This window comes from Denticeps clupeoides, chromosome 14, assembly GCF_900700375.1.
Source record: "Denticeps clupeoides chromosome 14, fDenClu1.1, whole genome shotgun sequence".
Taxonomy (NCBI): Eukaryota; Metazoa; Chordata; class Actinopteri; order Clupeiformes; family Denticipitidae; genus Denticeps; species Denticeps clupeoides.
Genome location: NC_041720.1, coordinates 3,509,955 through 3,530,908, shown reverse-complemented (window position 1 = coordinate 3,530,908; position 20,954 = coordinate 3,509,955). Strand labels below are relative to the sequence as shown.

Below are 20,954 nucleotides of genomic sequence, written 5' to 3'. Positions count from 1 at the left end.
CCGGACGAGGCGAACGTCGCCTCCCGCGACGGCGATTGGCTGGCGGTCCGCGGGAGTGACGTCGCCCGAGGCCAATCAGAAGCGAGGAGGCTTCTATTTACCTTCCCCTGCCACGCGTGATTGGACGACGCGCTTCCGGATAAGGAGACGGGGAAAAAACACGCCCTCGGCGGTATCAACGGGGCTCGTAACTGGCAGCTCTTTTGTTTAGCCGCGGACAGGAAATGGCCACGTTTTCCTCGGACATTTTTCTTGTGTTCGTTTCATTTCGGCGATCCGCCGCGTTGTCGTCAGATTTTTCATCTGTTTCTCGACGATTTAATGCACGCAGCACGTCAGTGTCCGCGTAAAGCCAGACAAAGACTGTCAATTGCGCCTGAGCGACGTCCTTCTTACCACGAGTGCGCTCCTTATTGTTGAAATCGCCGATTACATCGCATATATTCTGCTGCCAGTCTTTCATCACACCCCATATTGCACCTTTAGAGGTACAGCATCGCCGTTGCCATGTCAACCGTGTGAATCAAAGGAACCAGGAACCTGCCATTTAAAATGTCCCTTACCCATTTAAAAGACACAGGGTAATTTATTAATGCAATTTTTGACAACATAAAACCCCTATATAAAAACCTGCAGGGAAATGGAAACGACACTTTATAACACGGATGAGGGTGTAGGCTCTGCCTTTCCTGCTTTTCTGGGCTGCCGGGTGTGCAGATTGGAAACTCATTTATTCTACTGGCACAGGGTCTCTTTAACTGTGCAGCTCCACGGCTGCAGGGTGTGTTTTCCCTAAGCTCGCCCTTAAGAGGCACGCGTACCAGGCTGGACCTCCCATGTTCTGTGCCAAAGAAGACATCCACACCTCATCCGCACGAGAGGCGGACGATAGATGGCCACCAGAAAATCAGGGACGGCACGGCAGAGACAAGGCGGACGCAAGTCTCCCGAGCTGAGTTCGTACCACCAGCGATGTTACTGCGGCGTGGTGTCGTTTGGCTTTGCAGGGGCCCTCACAAACAACTATTCCAAAAAAAGGCCCAAAGGCTGGGCTTCTCGAGATGTAGGCACAGGCCAGCTGATAAGCAGACAGGTTCCTGTTGCTGGCATAACCCTACTACACCGCTGAAAGGGACCTGTACACATTAAAGCCGCCCTTTTGTTAAACTGACAAATGCCCCTAAATCATGTCGTTCACGTTTGTGCTTTGCAGAATTAGTCTTATGGGAAAGAAAGGCTCCAGTGATTGATGCCTGGTGTGAGGGGTGCGTCATAAATCGCGAAAAATTACACTTGAGGAGCCGCTGCTTCCTCCCCCCCCCTCAAGAACTGTAGAATGACAGAAGCAAACCCACACTTTCGGTCAATGTGCAATTGACCTTTATTAAAAAAAAAAAAAAGAATCTACAGAGTCAAACACAGACCACGGTTGTAATATTTCCATTAAAACTGCTCCTCTTGGTATACAGCGCTCCTGCTTGATTGCTGGAACAATAAGAAATGCAATTCTGCCCTCTTGTGTGCAGCCTGCGCTATTGCATAAGCTTTTTTTCCCCCATGATGCATTCATTTATATTTACATTTATGGTACTTATCAGACACCCTTATACAGAGAGACGTACAATCAGTAGTGACAGGGACAGTCCCCCTGGAGACACTCGGGGTTAAGGGTCTTGCTCAGGGACACAGTGGTTATAAGTGGGGTTTGAAACTGGGACTTTGTGCTCTTCTGGTTCATCGGCGAGTGTGTTACCAGTCGGCAACTACCAGCCCCATTCAGAAGTTATTGTATTTATACACAGGCAAACTGGCTCTGTGGAGGCCGATCTCAGGTCATACGCCGTATGATGAGGGTGAGCTCTTTCCCCAGTGGAGGGGGAATAAAGCGCTCCTCTCTGAGCAGACGTAGCAGCAGGTCCTTCATGTCCTGCGGCCAGCGGTAGATGCGGGTGTTCTGGAGCCACAAGGGAACGTGGTTCTGGAAAACAGAATCGTGACGTGGGCATTCCAGAGCTCTTGGGCATTCCGTTTTTATTAAAGAGTCGCTTTGGTACTTACCTTGGTTGCATTTCGGAATAGCACTGGCACAAGTCTGAAATTCAGGCTACCTTGTTGAATGTACTCATTCTGGATCTATCAAAGCGGGAAAAGTTTACATTTTTATTATTATATTCTTCCAAGAAAACTGTAGAGATGTAACTTTGTGTTTTTTTTTTTTAGAATATTTTATAGTCTGTAGTAACAAATTATTTTGCCACAAAGGCTCAAACTGTGTCAGGACGTTGGAGCACTGACTTTAACTTTGCATGCTTGAAAAGGTGCTGGAAATAATGTAGTGAATCTTTGCTGCACAGGCAACGCTGCTTTTGGTTGAATAGGGAGCACATTTGCATTCAATAAAGCATTGCTGCAATCGCGTTAATAATTCCTTATTAAGGGACGAGGAGGAGAGCGGCCTATAGAAGTTGAGCGGGTATTCGCGGAAATGACATCATCATCAACATCACATTTTTTACATTTACATTTTACATCATTTATCAGACACCACGAGCGATTTACATTAAGTAGTTACAGGGACAGTCCCCCTGGAGCATCTTAAGTGTTTTGCTCAGGGACATAATGGTCTTCTGGGTCATAGGCGAGTGTGTTACCCACACTAGGCTACTACCACCCACCCCATTCACCAACTACAATGTTCATGACCAAGACACTCTTTACACCACATTTATAGCCACTGCAGGACCATAGACAGGCTAGGGGATCTCGTATTTATGTTAAACAATAATTAAAGTGACATTTTCATAATAGGGGACGTTTAATATTAACCCAATTACAGATGCACTAAATGAAAATACCACATTGCTTCAGTTGAACCGGTTTAATGAAATACCACTGCAGATTAGATTAAGTTACAGCAATGCTAGCAACATCAGAAGGGCAGAAAAGGTAAATTAAATAAATAAATAACCTGTTGCCATAGTTTCCAGCCAAAGGTTGGACTCAAGGCCACTATGGGCGGTGGTTTTTATTGTTCACAAAAGTGCTTTTCAGTTTAATTTCCAATAATAAAAAAGGCAACACAGCTCTCTGTACACCTCAAACAAGCATGTAGCCTTTGGACCTGCATGCATTATCACATTACAGGTGATATGTGCATGTGCATAGAGGTGCATACAGGTGCAGATATGTGCATGCTTTAACACAACGGCGTGACCCACCTGAGAGTGAATGTACTTGGTATGCAGGCCGTGCTCATCTGACCCTTCTCCCTCTATGTCCATCTTGTACTTGGGGCTGATGGCCACGATGATCAACACTGACTTCTGCATCACAGAGTTACACTGAGCATTAGGGATTGTCGAAAGGAAGCACATAATCCATGCATTGGGACACAGGTGTGGTCGATTCTGATTTATATCTTGAAGACTGACATTCTTCCCATAAGATGTAGACTAGGCCTATACCATTTATTTCTATGCAATGGCCACAATTTCTGTGACATTTTGATGACATGAAAACCGTATATTGGCATTGTGATGCATCAAGATATAAACCGTCATGACAACCGTAATGGACTCACATCAACTTAATTCAACTTACATCTTTTAAAAAGCTGTCCATCCACTTGTTAATGTCCATTCTTCTTATGGGGTCATCAAATATATCAATCTGAACAAAAAAAAACCCAGGAATTTCTAAAGGATTTCAACAAAATTTGCAAACTGTATATTACACATTTCACTCACTTCTTAGTTATTAAATAAGATTAATCTTATTAATAAATTAATATTACATTACATTAACAGTATTTATCAGACGCCCTTATCCAGAGCGCCTTACAATCAGTAGTTACAGGTCTTGCTCAGGGACACGGTGGTAGTAAGTGGGGTTCGAACCTGGGTCTTCTGGTTCATCACCACCCAGTTGAGTTTGAGCAACACAACGAGCAACAACTACATAATTAGCCAGAAGCCATGCAATACATTTTGTGAATTTCCTCATGGGAACATAAGATAATGGTGACTGCAAATACTGCCACTGCAAAAGAAGGGCGGTGCATTCAGTTCCTTCGGTTGCACGAAAAGCCAATGGCTGATCCTAGAACAACCATTTATCTTGCCATGGTTATGGAAGCACTTCTTTTCTTGCTTTGTTTATTCTAATGTAATGTACGTGAGCAAGAACTTACTGCTGGACGAAACCCTTGTGCAGTCAAAAAATTGACAAATGGCCGCATGTCCTCGGCAGTGTCGACTGAATATGTAATAAAAAGATTTCCTGCAAAAAACGAAAAGAAAAACCAACTCAATTCGGCATTTCCAGAACACGTAACGCAAGGAATTTGAAACGAATTGTCTTTTTGAGCATGACTGACGACAGTCATCTGGGAGACTGATGGTCTTTATCATCTCCTGTGGTTGGTGACTCGGTCCAGGCAGCAGCAGCTCCGGACACATCTCTGTCATCACCTCCCTGGCGGCCAACTGGGGACCGTTGGTGTTGCCGGTGCATCTCCTGAAAAAAGTAAAGAAATCAGTCTGGAGATCAAAAAAGGACTAAAACGAGGGAAGGAGGGAAATTGTAGGCACAACATGAGCCGCATTGATCTAAGGTCAGGATAAAGGTACCAGGATTGCGGGTGGTGCTGAGAGCTCTTTCCCGGCGGTTTCCTCTGGAAACCGAGCTGGCCTACCAAATCCCCATGGTGGTGGGGACAGGGCCTGGGCCCGTGATCAAGGGGACCTATAAGCAGAGCCATACACAGAAACAAGGTACACATATACCCATCAATCAGCACGAATGCCTGTAGCAAATACGTAGTCGTGTTTTTACACTGTCTTGGTATAAATATAAAATATATAGTTTATATCCCACTATAAGTAGGGCGATTCTCTCATCCTAAATACATTAATTTCAATGTATTTAAAAAAAAACGGAAGACGTTGCAAACATCTGAATCACGGCTGGCTCTCTCTGAAATTCAAGCCAAATTATGATCAAAGATCAATGTATGCATGTTATAGTGAATTGTGCATCAGGCATAATTAAAATATTCATGCAATGCACCACATTGTAACTCTTAGTACTGAGTATCATATGTTAAATTAAATGTTTTTTTTTTTTTTTTTTTACATTATTTATCAGACTCCCTTACCCAGAGCGACTTACAATCAGTAGTTACAGGGACAGTCTCCCTGGAGCAACTTAGGGTTAAGTGTCTTGCTCAGGGACACAATGGTAGTACGTGGGATTCGAACCCGGGTCTTCTGGTTCATAGGCGAGTGTGTTACCCACTGGGCTACTAGCACCCTATTTAACGGCATTCGTGCCGTTTTGGTCATTTTGGTTGCATATATTTTTATTGCATAAACATTATTTTATTGAAGTGTTGCACAGTTTTGACACCTGTTATCCATTGAAATCATTTTATTGTGGAAGTTTTCTGCATCACTGCATCGTTGCCATAATGGTAAGAGATGGGAGAGAAGATCGGGTGCTGTACATGAGCTGGTGAAGTGTGGGCAAGGTTTTGACACAGACATCCGAGAACCACGTCTATCCTCAATTTGAGGGTTCCAAAATCACGTGCATCATATTTCATAATCACGAACACATGCATTGTGAATTGCAATAGTGCCACGTGACGTGCATGTTGCAAATGCCATTTGATCGATAATAAAAACTGACGGCGTGACTTTGCAATGCAGATTAGATGTTGGCATGAATGAAATTCCTGTTCACGATGAGAATGACTGAAAAGACACATTTGATGTTTTATGGGGGCTTACGCTGAGGTGGGGGGAAGTTGCAGCCGCACCCGGCGTGACAGGACGGCTTGTTCCCGTCAGACACCAGCGGGAGAGGAGGCTCCAGGCTCGTCAGGCTCCACGTCCGTCTCCAGAACAGGTCGGGGACGCCGTCCCCCGCTGGCCCGCGGTGAGGCCCGGGGGCGGGGCCCTCTGGGTAGTGAGCGTCGCACACGTCGTTGACGGTCACCGCCGGCGCCCGCCACTCGTCCTGGACGGCCTCTCTCGCCTGGCCAGCTTCCCAGGACCAGCTCATGGACTCGTCCGTCTCCACTGGGACGCTGGCGTGCTGCTGGGAACCTTGACGGCGGAAGAGGAAGCGGCGGAATGCCATTAGAGGTCGGGAAGAAACGCACCTTTCGGGTCGAGGAGAAACTCGAGCTCACCAGGGAAGCGTCGGGGCCCGGCGTCCATGGTTGACGTCTGTCCCCTGTAACTACTGTACCAGTAACTACTCTGGATGAGGGCGTCTGATAAATGCCGTAATGTAAATGTAGCAAAAGCGAAAGTGCAGAAGGCGTGTAAAATTTAACCTGAACAAACAGTACGTTCACGGACACTTACCCAGAATCAGGTGACAACGGGTGACAGCAGGAGACCCCGAGGTCCTGAGCTCGGCCGAAGGAAGCCAGTTCAATTTGTGTTTTTTTCGTTGTGTGGTAAAGTTCACCCTGTTAACACTCCCTTTATGCAAATACTGCGGGACGAGCCGGCCAGGTCCACCAATCGGGCTCCTCCCTGCGGAGCTCTGGAATGCCGTCAGCCGAGGTGCACGGAGTCGCCCTGGGACATTTTCATTAAAAGACGGTTTTGTCTGCATCGTCGGTCCCCTTTTTCGACTTTGACCGATTTTCACAATAATAACTCCACATTTCTACAAGTCGTAACGTAAATCTAGTCTCTCTATGTGGGATCTTCTTTACATTTACAGCATTTATCAGACGCCCTCATCCAGAGCGACTTACAATCAGTATTTACAGGGACAGTCCCCCCCCTGGAGACACTCAGGTTTAAGTGTCTTGCTCAGGGACACAATGGTAGTAAGTGGGATTTGAACCCGGGTCTTCTGGCTCATAGGCGAGTGTGTTACCCGCTAGGCTACCAGCACCTACCATCTTCTTGAAGGTGATGAATGGTTATACGGGTGACCAAGCTCTACCGTCTGGTGACGTGGGCCAGTGAGAAGACCCTTGTGGCGCCCCGGCTGAGGGCGCGGGCCATCTCCCGCCGGAAGCGGCGGCTCACCACGCAGTACAGCAGGAAGTTGGAGGCGGAGCTGAGGTTCTGCAGCATGACGGCCACGTCGCCGAGCACGTTGATGGGGAGGCCGTAGTCGTCCCGGTCGAAGTCCGGCCGGTTGTGCCGGGTGCGCAGGATGCAGTAGGTGACGAAGCGGGGCAGGCTGAGGAGCGCGAAGGCCGCCGACACGGCGCACAGCAGCAGCACGGTCCTCCGCGCCCTGCCCCGCCCCCTGGCGCCTCGGATGGCCCGCCGCTCTTCCTGGGTGAAGAGCCGGCTGGACCTTCTGAGGTGCAACGCGACGAGAGTGTTGAAGAGGACGATGAGGACGATGGGGACGCCGCTGGACAGGACGCTCGCCACGCACACCAGCGCGGCCACGTACGCCGCGTCGTGATAGGTGCAGAGCGGCAGGCTGGCGTTCCCGCCGCCCAGGGTGGCGTTGACCGCCTTCACCTCGTTGATCCAGTTCATCGGCACCGAGACGAGGTGCGAGCTGAGGACGATGGCGGCGCAGGAGAGCCGGGCGGCGTGCGGCCGGGCCGCGGTGACGCTCAGCGCCAGGTAGCGCTCGATGGTGAAGACCACCACGATCCAGGCGGAGCTGTAGATGGCGCCGTACTGCAGGAAGTCGATGACGCCGCACCAGGGGTAGGAGTGCCAGAAGGGCCGGACCTGCAGGAAGGTGAGGCACAGGTCCAGCAGGATGACCCACACCAGGTAAAACGCGTCCACCACGGCCAGGCAGCTCAGGTAGACGCCGGCGGTCTTGGACATCCCGCATTTGTGGAAACGAATCAGGTAGAACGTGAAGAGGTTGGCTGGGAAAAGAGAAAAGGAGTCAAGCGTCCAGTCAACTGATATACAGGGTGGGCCATTTATATGGACACACCTTAATAAAATGGGAATGGTTGGTGATATTAACGTCCTGTTTGTGGGACATTAGTATATGCGAGGGGGCAAACTTTTCAAGATGGGTGGTGACCATAGTGGCCATTTTGAAGTCGGCCTTTGGATTCAACTTTTGTTTTTTCAATAGGAAGAGGGTCATGTGACACATCAAATGTATTGGTAATTTCACAAGAAAAACAATGGTAACTTCATTCTTTCATGAGTTATTTACAAGTTTCTGACCACTTATAAAATGTGTTCAATGTCACCAACCATTCCCATTTTATTAAGGTGTATCCATATAAATGGCCCACCCTGTATTCACGGGGTCCCATGCTCGACATTTAGACAGTCACCTGGAATTCCCATGATGCAAAGCAGCGGGTAGTAGACCTTTTGCACGGCGACAAACGCCGCGGCTCCGTCCATCTTGTGCAGGTCGGGCCCCTCGCGGACGAAGGACACGATAATGCCTGCAATAAAGCCATTAGGAAGCCATAAAGGAGGGCGACCCGAGAGCTCAGGTGTGCAGATGTGGCCACGTGACGTCACGGCTGACAGCTCGGCCGGAGCCTGTTGCTCCACGCGGTGTGAGAAGCGACATATGGTGCCCGGAAACGATGCGTATTAATGACAAAAACATGGACAGTACGCCCCGTTACGCAACAAACATTTCAGATTGTGCACGATGCCCTGGGAGGAGCAGATCAGGGATGATGGGGTATGATGCATTTAATATGCAGCGAAATTAAAAACACCACAAGCACTCGGCGTCTTTTGGAAATTATGCAGATGCTGTAATTAATAAACTACTATCAAGAAACAAAAATGCAGAAAATGCACTCGTGATTGGAATGAATTTACAGTGAACACACTCAGGCAAAAAAATGCATGCGACTTTTTAAAAAATATAACATCTAATCGCCCCATTATTATGCATATGTCATAATAAAATCAACGTGTGTAATAAATGTTATAATTAAAGTTTTTTTTGCCACATTTTGAATTACATAGTACCTGTTTGCATCTAAAACACCTTAACATTACAATTTCAACAACGGTAGAAATCACACAGACTCAACACACATTAAAATTATCCCTCAATTAAAACAAAATACATTTTGCTGTCATTTGTACTTACTGGCACAACGTGCGTCTCCACGTCCAGCGCGTCCTCCGCCGTGTGGGCGGGGCCCTCGGTCACGCACGTCACGCTAACGTCGACGTATCGATTCGCCCCTATCACTGATCAAAACCAAAACCACGCCCTCTTCTGGTCAAGGGCGGTAATGTTTCACTGGCGATTTACATCTTGGTTTCAATAAATCATTATTATTCCAATAATAATAATATCACCCCTACTCGCGCCCGCAGTAATGATGGGAATGGTTTGGAAAGAGTGTAAAATGTTTATTTTTATTGTCCAATGGCAAATCAACAGTTAACAAAACAGTAAATGTTAAAAAATCGGGGAAAAAACGTGAAACTAGGAAATAATACTGACACTTATTTTTATCAACCATTATGTCAACCTGAAAAACAGATTTATTAAAAAAAAAAAAAAGCCACACTGACGACCCCTGACCTTTTTACAGCTTTAACATCTATAATACAAATTCAAACATTAGGCCTGCAATCACACACAAATATCCCCAAATTATTAGACATTCCTTTAGGTTAAATAAAAAATAATATATTCGGACAAAGAAGGTTTAAGTCTAACATCCTGGTCAGTAAAATAGGAATAATAACGGTAATAATAATGAAAGGAAGTTGTTCAGACATGATTGGCAGAATGCTCCGGAAGTGCTGTGCAAACCGACCCAGGGACGCATGATTACTGAGTTGCGTCCTCAAACCCCGCCCACTCCGAGGGGGAGACGGCCCACCATGACTTCTCTTCACATTTTCTTTACACAGGGGCAACAAGGATCATGCAGTGCGTCGGAATGCCTGTTACATGCCTCTTTACGTACAAGGCCAAAAACATGTCCCCCGCCCCGCCCCCCAGCTCTTCTCGGGTGTGCATGTGTGGGTCTATTTATTACTTTACGTATTATTCATTTAATTCTGCCTAACCTTGTACAGTATGCGAGAAGAGATATGTTCAAAAGTAGCATTCTTGCATGTAATTTTGCCTGTAATTACAAAATGCAACGTAAAAATTATGTTACAGCGTTAGCCTATCATCTAGCACTTCGAGGACACTGATATTTTTACATGGTGAAGACAGAGTGATTTTTTAAAAAGAAGTTAGGCCAACAAAATTGAGATTTTTGTAAAGAGGCAGTGCAAAACAATCAGCAGAGGAGTTCTTTTTTTGTCATGCTTTCTCGAAGCTTGTGGTGAGATGACGTCTGGGGATGAAGAAAGTACACAGAAGCGATAGGCTGAAGAGAAAATGTGCATTTTTTTCAGTTTACATATTACATATGTCCTAATATTACATATGTCTCAAAACTATACGACTGTCCATCCAAAATTAAAATAAAATTTTAAAAAAGCAAACATGTTGGACTGTAAAATAAGAGCTTTCATACATTTTCTGCGTCGGCACAACCCAGGGAACCCATGACGATGTCTCCAGCGCTTGTTTTATCATGCTTATTATTATCAACATGACAATAATTTTGAATGTGCTGAAGAGAGTGAGAACAAAAAAAAAAAAAAAAGCAAAGCGAATGGAAGTTAAGCAAAAAACCAGCAGTATTTACACTGAATACACTGTATCACAAACCCCACCCCCTCCTCCACCATCGTCCCATCCACCTGCCTCCGCCCTCAGGTGCAGTCTGTGCATCAGGTCCTGCTCGCCCTGCGAATCAGTGTGTGTGTGTGTGTGTGTGTGTGTTTGAATGTTCGTTTGTGGGGAAGTTGGTTGTTTTTTTTGGAGAGTCTGTACACGCGGCTCTAAAGGCATGGCGGGTGGGTTGGTGGGTTGTCCCCTGTTCGGGTCAGTCAGGTCTGGCCCCTGCCAGTTTAAAGGTTGTCCCCCGGCTGGTACTGTGGCTCGGTGGCTGTGAAATAGTCCTCCAGGAAGGCCTGCAGGTACTCGAAGGTGGGTCTCTCTTCAGGGTCCTTCTTCCAGCACTGCAGCATGAGCTCATGCAGGGAACTGGGACAGTCCTGGGGACAGGGCATCCGGTACCCACGCTCAACCTGTTCCAGCACCTCCCGGTTATTCATGCCTAAACACACACACACTATCGTAAATATACATACATACACGCATCTTCTCCTTAATCACACGCCAACAGAAGGTAGTTAGTTCTCCAAAATACAGATAATACTGACTATTCTGAATATAGTCATGAAATCTTTACACCTCTCATCAGACAAGACTTCAACAATATAAAAAAATGTAAATGTAAAAAAATTGGGTAAAAACTGGTGACCCCTCCCCGGCCCGTCTCTCACCATCCAGCCCAAAGCATGTCTCATCGGTGGAGGTGGATGACAGTCAATAATAAATAATAAAAATAGCTTAAAAAAAAATGTGTTTTTAATACTAGCCGTGATGGTCGTTCATCCATTTTTTGTAAACAAAAAAAGTACCTGCTTCACTATAGGATACTGCTAAAAAATGCACCCACCTGGGTAGGGCACCCGTCCCTTGGTCACCAGCTCCGTGAGAAGGATGCCGAATGACCACACGTCCGACTTGATGGTGAACTTCCCGTAAAGCGCCGCCTCCGGGGCAGTCCACTTGATGGGGAACTTTGCGCCTGACGAGCAGGGAGCAGAAAACGTTGCATTCATGCTGAAGGAAAATTGCACTAATGCACACATCACTTGCACTGCTTTAGCCGTTTACCTCCTTACATTTATTGCAATTTATTTTTTGCATTTATTGCTTTATTTTTTTTCTGAAATGTACCTTTGTCTAATACTGTATATCTATATTGTAAATAAAATGTATTTAATGTCTATCGCTTGAATGTCTATACCGTTTGGTATCCAATTTCATCCTTCCATTACTGTACGAAGGAATGCAATCACACACATTTAAGAAATGACCTTTAATTATGTAAACTATAAATCACCAATAAAGCATTCAGAAGTACAAACATACTTATGTCAATTAGATGTACAGGTGCTTGACCATCCCCTGGTGGCAGGGAGGAAAATGATCTGTTTTAAATAATCATGGCCAATATATTGGTGCATCCCAAACATCCATCCATCCATCCATATATCTGTCTGTCTATCTAATTAGAAAATTCTAATTGAATTTGTAATTGAGCCGAGCTGAGCTGAGTACTGTAAAACTGTTTAAAGCAGTCTTGTGCTTAACGGTGGAAAATGTAAGATCAGTAACACATTTCCATTATGGACTTGTAAATATCTAAGCCTCTTTAGGCAGCAGAGATGCTCCTGGACTTTATTTTGCATGCTGCTTGTGTAAAATATGTGTAAGAAATGCATAGCGAACATGGCCGGCGTCGCTCCATGGGGTTTGGAAGGGCGTTGTCACACATCCGCAGTCTGGCACGCCGACTGCCTGTGGCCGAGCAGGGATGCAGGGTCCGGCCCAAAAACTGACCCAACTCCCTGGCCTACTGCCTCCAGTGACCTCAGCCTACTGGCTGCGAGTGTCTGGGAGGGGTGCAGGGTGAAAAATACTTCCAAGCCCCGGAGAGATGCCAGAGAGAGCCAAGCGTGGTCAGATCATGACTGGCAGCAGTCCTGCTTGCGCAAAACGATCCGCGGGGAAGATCAAGAGCGCGTCAGTGTGGAAGACTGTGTGTTATTCTCTTAACCCTTTAAACCCTATAACAGGACTTATTTTGTTGTTTAAGCTGTAAAAGTGTCATAAAACCTGCTGGGAGTATGTCCCTTGTCCCTTTTTTCTACTCTCTTCTTTCAACATGTGGAAGGTGTTTTGCTTTACTGTACTGTACTACCGTAAAGACACTAATATCACTGGAAAAGCGCAGCTTTCAGTAACCATTGGAATTTCTCAGATTGCGCAGACGGTTCAAGAGTTGCGGTAATTTACATAAAAATCCTGGCAGCAGTGACAGCAGCAGTTTGAAAGGGTTAATTAAAGCAATGACATAATCTGCATTGACATTAACCTGCGGGCAAGAACCTCGGTGCTCACCTTGCCGCGCCGTGTATTCATTGTCCTCGATGAGTCGGGCCAAGCCGAAGTCGGCAATCTTGCACACCAGGTTGTCGCCGACCAGGATATTGGCGGAGCGAAGGTCTCGGTGGATGTAGTTCATCCTCTCAATGTAGGCCATGCCCGCTGCCACCTGCCAACGGCCCAAACACTCACTTAGAACCCGAGAGGAACCTCAGAAGAACTGCAACTACAACAGAGTACTTTATGTATCCGGACGAGCATTTACTGAACAAACAACAACAACAACATTTATTTCGTATATAGCCCAAAATCACATACAGTACGTCTCAATGGGCTGTGACAGGCCCTACAGTTGACACCCCCACACTTGACCCTTCTGCACACAAGGAAAAACTCCATAGAAAAAAGAAAGGAAGAAACGTTGGGAAGGAGTGATACAGAGAGGGACGCCCATCCTGGGTAGAGTGAACCTGCAAATGGTGTCAGTGCAGGGTTGGTGATGATTTAAAAGTGAAGTGATTGTCACTTGTGATACACAGCAGCACAGCACACGGTGCACACAGTGAAATCTGTCCTCTGCATTTAACCCATCACCCTGAGTGAGCAGTGAGCAGCCATGACAGGCGCCAGGGGAGCAGTGTGTGGGGACGGTGCTTTGCTCAGTGGCACCTCAGTGGCACCTTGGTAGATCGGGATTCGAACCGGCAACCTTCTGACTACGGGGCCGCTTCATTAACCGCTAGGCCACCACTGTCCCAAACATTTGTTCAATAAGAAAAAAAAAAAGTCCTACAGTTGTAGGGTTGGAGAAGTCCAGAGTTTAGTCCAGTTTCAAGTGTAGTCCAGTGTAGAACCAGCGTTTTTTGGATGCTTTCCATTTTTCTTCAGTTGACGCAAGCTGGCTACATCCTCGCTCTTGCTTCCAAGATCAGAATATATTAGACTTCAGTGTTATGATGTATTTTTAAAATAGATCCATTGTAAAAAAAATAAAAAATCCCTCTAATTTGCTGTGTTCCTGCCTAATGGCCCCCACTTTAAAATCCACAGTTTAGGACACTGGTTCTGAAAGTGGGGTGTGTGTGTGGGACGTTCAGATAGGATGAAGAAAACAAAAAATCATGTTACCTGAGCAGCCATGTCAACCAAGTTTGGCAGCTTCAGCCCTCGACCTTCTCCATCCTTCAAGAAGTCCAGCAGGCTTCCTGAGGAGATGGAGGACATTCTCAGAAAGGGCTGTACTTTGAAAGGCTCCCAGAAGGGCCGCATGTGATTTGCATCACAAGTTCCAGAGTCTTAAACCGCCTCGACAGTGAATATTTATCCAGCACCAAAGCGCTTTGTTGTGGTTTTTCTTAAATCGAGCACGATCCTGACATGAAAAGAGCTTTTAAAGTTAAATATAGCATCATTGTGCTATTATTCCACTGAAAAACCTGACCTGAAAGTAGTTGTGGAAGTTTAGTGGAAAGTTCTCTGCATTTCAACAAGCCAGAACAAGGCACAGTAACGGTCCTTCAAATTCTGTTCCATTAAGGACGTGACCCCTGACCTTTGCCCATGTACTCCGTGACGATGTAGATGGGCTCCTCCGACACCACGGCGTACAGCTGCACCAGCTTGTCGTGCCTCAGCTTCTTCATGATCTGCGCCTCCTCCAGGAAGGACTCGGGCGACATGGTGCCGGGCTTCAGGGTCTTCACCGCCACCTTAGTGGTGCCGTTCCACGTGCCTGCCGGCCGCCGTGGCGAGAAGAAAGGGGGTGAGCCTCGGGTCCACCCAGCCCCACCCAACAGTCACAGCCAATTACGTAACGAGGCTGAACGCTGCTTGCCTTTAGTACAAGTGCTGAATGTCATTCCGAAAAACTACCACACGTGCCTCATGCAAATGTGAGCTATTCTGCCGTTTACGACTGCTTCATGTGATCTTTTAAAATACTGTTACTGCAGGGGCTCTTGTGGAGAAGAAAAAGGAGACGGTACTAGAGAGGAAACACTAAGATAACCGGAGAGGGGGACAATGTCACTTGTGACCTAAAGGCAAGCCGCGGCGGCCCTGACATTTACACATGGCGGGTGCGTCTGCTGCAGCGACTCCCCGGGTTTTTTCGTTTAGGAGCTTTATTACCAGCACACACCCAACACGTGGAGCTGAGCGTACGTGTTGATGTCAGATTTAACGTGTTCATAAAGCTGCTGCATAAATATCCGACACACTCTTCTCACACACGTGCAGTAAAAATAATGTCATTATTTTTCTGTATTTTATTGGTTCTTTTGAGTCTTCCAATGTAATTGTTTTTTACATTGTAAAAAATGCGAAGTGCTTGTCATTGTGTAACACTGCAGCACAGCACACGCACGGTGATTAAATTTGTCCTCTGCATTTTAACCATCACCCTGAGTGAGCAGTGGGCACCATGACAAGCGCCCTGGGAGCAGTGTGCAGGGACGGTGCTTTGCTCAGTGGCACCTCAGTGGCAACTTTCCGATGACGGGGCCGCTTCATTACTCGCTGGGATCGTTGTTCTAGGTCTCTTTTTTATTGTATTACTGCAGCCTGCATTGGGACTTGAATTATCCTTTCAAGAATAACATGTCTTGGAATGAGGATAAAATATTAATTCATGTTTTAGCCCGGAAATAATACTACATGACATTCCCTCACATAAACCAGAAAGTCAGAAAGGCAGCAGACACACCCATGATGCCACATCACATGACACAACGTGCTACAGAGTATGGGTGTGTATGGGTCTCAGTTAGGGGGACTTATCTAGTCAGAAAGTTCAGTATCATTTGGGGTATTCTGGAAGGGAAAAAATCGAATCGCACTAACATTTCCACACCTGAGAATTTGTTCTGAATGACACGTCTTTATTATAGTATTATGGTACTGGAGGGACTTTTCTTATGTGTGTGCTTCTACAGAGGTTGTGACTGTTGGACTTTCAGTTTATTTAGACGCCAATATTAACACCTATAGATGTTAAGATTTTTTGTCTTTTTCTCTTTTAAATGCTCATTTGTTTATTCTTTTATTTATGTATCTTTTTTCATTTTTTGAGTTGTTTTTGTATTTTGAAGTGAAATTTATGTGATTGTATTTCTGGAAAGCACATTGTACAATTATCCTGTTAATATTGAATAAATCAAATTCAGATTTTATTTGTCACGTACACAGTCTTACACGGTGTGATATGCAGTGAAACGCTTTTGCGACAGCTGTAGACTCCAATATTGCAAATATTGCAAGTATTCAAGTGGAACCAATATGCAAATATTGCAAAATGTTTTTAAACATAAAATATGTGGTCGGGTGAAGGTTTGCAAACAGGTAAAGTAAAGTGAAAAATTTGTGCAAAATTCTGGGGGGATTGAGTCCAGAAGGGATTGAAAGTGCATGTCATCTATGCCACATGTACATATTAATAATATTTTATTAACAATAAAAACTGTTGGAACCGTTTTCCCTTCCAAGATACCCTTTGTTTCAGTGGAAAATAAAGAAACAGATGGAGCTTTGTTGCCTTACCACACCACACATCAGCAAAACATCCCGCCCCAAGCTTTACTTCCAGCTTAAGGGAACTTCTCACGATTTCCCAGGCATCGTGGGTCAGGCCCACGGTATCAGGGATGTAGCTGACACACACTCCCGTTAAGTTAAAGCACAAACCATCCGAACTCTCTACAGGGGAGGGAAGGAGGCAAGGCACACAAGGGTTAACTATCAGGGAGACGGACATGCAAAGGTGGGCGGAGGAGGAGGCTGAGTGCAGCTGAAGGAGTCGTCTGACCTGACGTGCTTTCAAACTGGAGGTCCCGGTGAATTATTCCTCCAAATCGCAACCGTATTATTATAATTTACTAATTATCAACTTCCGTCCGGACGAGCTTTTAGATTTAAAATACAGGTGGAACTGAATCATTGGGTGTATTGGGGTAGTCCAGCGCCCCCCTCCCCACTGTTATGTGCGTCTGACTAATCGGTTGCCATGGCGACGGTTACAGAGGACCACAGCTGCGTTTTCCAAGAGTCTTTCTTCACTTGCTGTACGTTTGTCCTGGTTTATTTCATTTTATTACCTTTTCAAAAAAACCTGACCAGTTTCATGTTTAATTTAAGTCCACCTAACTTTTTAATTTTTAAATTTTATTCTGACTGTGTTAAATCATCTCGCTGAAATGCCACATTTACATTTACATTTACAGTATTTACCAGACGCCCTTATCCAGAGTGATTTACAATCAGTACTTACAGGGACAGTCCCCCCTGGAGACACTCAGGGTTAAGTGTCTTGCTCAGGGACACGATGGTAGTAAGTGGGATTTGGTTCATAGGCTAGTGGTTCATTTCTGGTTCATAGGCGAGTGTGTTACCCACTAGGTTACTACCACCACCATTAAGGATGTTTTTTAATTGTTAAGTTTTTAAATGTTAAAATTGGACCTCCAAAAGAAGAACGAAAGGGTGGAACAGTGGAAACTCCTTCAGTGTGGCCTCATCCTCTGCCCTTCGTGGGGGGCGGTTTGGTTGTACGTTACGATGGCGAGTCGGCCCGTACCCATCCAGACCTCCCCAAACTGCCCATTCCCCAGGCGCTTGATGAGCTGCAGCGACTCCCGGGGGATTTCCCACACGTCTTTGGTTTTGACGGACAGGTCGGTGAGGCGCGGCATTCCTTTGTGGCAGGGCACCACCAAGCGACAGCACAGCCCCGCAGCCCGCTCTGTGCGCGTGGGGACGCGGTGAGCATAAAGCGCGGGCGCACACACACACACAGACACAGACACACACACACACACACACACACACAGACAAAAGCATAGTGTGAGAGAGAGTTGAGTTATGGCAGAGCAGAGCAGCACGGTACAGAGCCGTCGCTCCATCTTCTCTCGTCCCCACCGGCAACCGGGACGAGTGACACACCTGACAGCCAATCGATCTGCAGCCCTGCCAGGCGCCAGCGGCCTTTTCATCACGACTAATCTAATGCAGTCGCGCCGTCCATCAGATCGATGATCAGAACGTGGCTTCATACTCCATACAGGGCTGAGCCCCGCCCCGACGGCCGCTCTAGGTGTCGTGGCTCTGTGTTCTTCGATGGCCTCGGCGCTGCAGTGTTTACTGATCCCATGAACTCCCACGGCTGAATTTTACGACCTGCCCTTTTCCGAGCGAGGCCCATGAGACCATCGATTTTTATCAATTTATTACTAATAACACCGCTGACGTCTGTCGGGGCAAAAATGAAATATATATATAAAGGTGGAGACGCGCGTGTGCGTCCCATCGATCAGCTGCAGATTCCGCTCTTCAGGCCAATGCCGTCCCGCCGGTGCATTAAGAGCGTCTAAAAGCGCTCTGGCCTGGAGTTTCCCCCCACCTGTCAATACTGCACTCTGCCCGCTGGCCACCGTCGTAAAAAACACACATATAACGGCTCGATAGCGCGAACGGAGCAGCGAGGACAGCATGCGGCAAGCAGCCATGGCAGAGTGATACGCCCTGGAAAGAAAGAGCGTGTCAGCCGTGGTTCGCGCTCCTTTTTTTTTTTTTTCTCGGTCTTCTTGGCCTGTGAACGGTGGGGCAGAGAGTCATATGATGCATTATTTACATTTGCATTTACAGCATTTATCAGACGCCCTTACCCAGAGCGACTTAGTAGTTACAGGGACAGTCCCCCCCTGGAGACACTCAGGGTTAAGTGTCTTGCTCAGGGACACGATGGTAGTAAGTGGGGTTTGAACCTGGGTCTTCTGGTTCATAGGCGAGTGTGTTACCCACTAGGCTACTACCATTACCATTATTATGGCAACACAACAACACATCACTGAAAAAAACATCCGCTGCGTTCATGTTCAACCAATTCACCCAATCAATATGTCCGAGTCTTTTCACCGGAGCATCTGAGAGATGGAAAATGTTGATCGGCCTAAAGCGCGTGATTGGTACAGCGTTACGTAAGCGGCTTCTGATTGGTTCTCCCCCCTGCAGGTGCAAAAGGGAAATTCAATAATCCCACAATCCTCCAGGAAAGTCCAATGCTGGTATCATTACTGATACCAGATTATGTAAAAATAAAGACGGGGATGTAAAAATTATGGATTTTTGGTGTTTGGAGGAAACAAAATAATTGACGTTAATGCAAAATAATGTTACAAAAGCCTCATGGGCACAAAACTGCAAGTACAACTATTTTCTCTTTCCAGTTTTCTTTTTGTTGATATGTGCAAGTAATTTTTAAAAATTTTGACTGCTGAATGAAAAATCTGGGTTTGTGGGTGTGACCTCTTGCCGGCTTCTGATACATCCCCCTCCAGCCTTGGTGACAGGAAGCATTGGTTTTCTGCTCCCATCATGCCAGAAATGAACTATCCCGTCCGAACGGCACTGCGCCGTGTATCCCGGTACGCCTTCCGGACCCATTTAAAGAAACATTAACTGGAGGGATGCAGAATGCTCGGTAAATAGCAGACGGGCGGGGTCTTCAGACACCCAGCAGGCGGAGATTTTGACCCTCTCACCTGAGTAGTGCTGCACCAGCTGCTGCAGCGTCTCGAACTGAGCCCTGGTGGTGATGTAATAGCCCCCGCTGTCCAGCTTCCGGATCTTGTAATGCTTCACGTGGTCTCCTTTAATGTCATCCCAGTCTCGTATCGACAGAGAGAAGGCACCTGGGAAGAGGAACAGGGAATATCGGGCGTTACATCATCTGTCAAACCTAATATTCTAGTATTGTCATAATGTAGATATAAATAAACGTGCTGTCAGGTGCATTAAATTAAAGTAAAAAAAATATATATATAATTTTACCCAACAGCAAACTAATACTTTTTAACTATTGGAATGAGAAAAGACACATACAAAAATCGACAGCTATGAAGAAAAATACATAAGTGATTAGATAGCAATTACATTACAAAATTGTGATACCTTTTTTTTTGGCAATTTAATGAAGTTTAAGTGCAGTGATTGTCATTGTGATGCACTGCAGCACAGCACTCTGCTTTTAATCCATCACCCTTAGTGAGCAGTGTGCAGCCATGACAGGTGACCGGGGGAGTAGTGTGTGGGGACTGTACCTTCATCAAAGGGACCTCAGTGGCACCTTGGCAGTTCAAGATTAAATACCCGCTAGGCCACCACACCACTATATATATATATATGTATGTATGTATGTATGTATGTATATGTATGTGTGTGTGTGTGTGTGTGTGTGTGTGTGTGCGCGCACCCGAGGGCACAGGCATCTCTCTCTCTCTCTCTCTCTCTCTCTCTATATATATATATATATATATATATATGTATAAGCCTACAATACGATGATCACACAAATATATATAAAAGATGAATATATATATTGAATAATGAATAATATATAGATTCAATGTTGCAAATAGATGGACAAAATTCCAAAGGCAATGTTAAGTGTGAAGGGCTGTGAAAGGCTGAGCCTAAAACTGTGCTACAGCTATAGTTAGTGACACGTGTGCTACATGTAACAGGCTGGACGTGAGCAGCTGTGGTCTGAGCACCTTTTGTGGTTTCACTCTCCCGGATGAGATAGGTGCCACGGGGGTTTCCAGTAGACAGGAGCTGCCTCTCCGCATCCTTTCGTCCCAGTTTGCCGAAGTACCAGCTGTGGGGAGAGGCACGTGGGACCACGAGAACAGTTAATGGAGTTCTAAAGCCTAGAGACACTTAAAAAAAATGTCAGCAGATATGACGGTGCACGGCTATTAAACAGAGACGCTCTAAGAAGATCCTCTCAAAGTCTGCAGCTCGTCTGGCTGTAATTCTATCATAACTCAATATCGATTATGTGCTCTTGGAAAAGAACAAGACTGAACAGCAGTAAACCGCCACCTTGCTTTTGCATTTCATATTATTTCTGTGCCAATTGTTCATGCTTCAAAAAA

The 20,954-nt window shown here is 46.0% G+C and overlaps 3 protein-coding genes across 11 annotated transcripts in view; all 3 read right to left on the bottom strand.

Moving 5' to 3' along the window:
• Positions 1–1,422: 1,422 nt before the first annotated feature.
• traf3ip2a (TRAF3 interacting protein 2a) lies at positions 1,423–6,741 on the bottom strand. 5 transcript variants are annotated; one of them, XM_028953147.1, is made up of 10 exons: positions 6,372–6,740; positions 6,194–6,277; positions 5,790–6,107; positions 4,629–4,743; positions 4,376–4,515; positions 4,190–4,278; positions 3,601–3,669; positions 3,219–3,323; positions 2,059–2,133; positions 1,423–1,978 (listed from the first exon to the last, which is right to left on the bottom strand). In XM_028953147.1, the coding sequence occupies exons 1-10, from the start codon at positions 6,625–6,627 to the stop codon at positions 1,829–1,831; spliced, it is 1,401 nt and encodes a 466-aa protein (XP_028808980.1). In that variant the 5' UTR covers positions 6,628–6,740; the 3' UTR covers positions 1,423–1,828. The 5 variants fall into 5 exon arrangements, with proteins under 5 accessions (XP_028808980.1, XP_028808984.1, XP_028808983.1 ...); XM_028953151.1 differs by having other exon boundaries at positions 6,194–6,246; XM_028953150.1 differs by having other exon boundaries at positions 6,194–6,243.
• Positions 6,742–6,871: 130 nt separating this feature from the next.
• Positions 6,872–9,107, bottom strand: LOC114763687 (probable G-protein coupled receptor 139). The gene is made up of 3 exons (XM_028953449.1): positions 9,079–9,107; positions 8,294–8,410; positions 6,872–7,867 (listed from the first exon to the last, which is right to left on the bottom strand). Exons 2-3 carry the CDS (start codon positions 8,364–8,366, stop codon positions 6,963–6,965), a joined length of 978 nt encoding a protein of 325 aa, XP_028809282.1. The 5' UTR covers positions 8,367–8,410; positions 9,079–9,107; the 3' UTR covers positions 6,872–6,962.
• A 225-nt stretch (positions 9,108–9,332) lies between these two features.
• The window catches only part of fynb (FYN proto-oncogene, Src family tyrosine kinase b), a 44,058-nt gene continuing 32,436 nt past the window's right edge, over positions 9,333–20,954 (bottom strand). For 3 of the 5 annotated variants that reach the window (XM_028953518.1, XM_028953520.1, XM_028953519.1), the window contains 8 exons: positions 20,571–20,674; positions 19,560–19,709; positions 17,597–17,761; positions 14,579–14,758; positions 14,155–14,231; positions 13,042–13,195; positions 11,531–11,662; positions 9,333–11,125 (listed from right to left, as the gene is read on the bottom strand). In XM_028953518.1, the coding sequence (XP_028809351.1) occupies positions 10,917–11,125; positions 11,531–11,662; positions 13,042–13,195; positions 14,155–14,231; positions 14,579–14,758; positions 17,597–17,761; positions 19,560–19,709; positions 20,571–20,674 (1,171 nt within the window). In that variant the 3' untranslated portion in view covers positions 9,333–10,916. Of the gene's footprint in view, positions 11,126–11,530; positions 11,663–13,041; positions 13,196–14,154; positions 14,232–14,578; positions 14,759–16,563; positions 16,720–17,596; positions 17,762–19,559; positions 19,710–20,570; positions 20,675–20,954 lie in introns of all 5 variants that reach the window. The other 2 variants (XM_028953521.1, XM_028953522.1) reach the window with 2 other exon arrangements.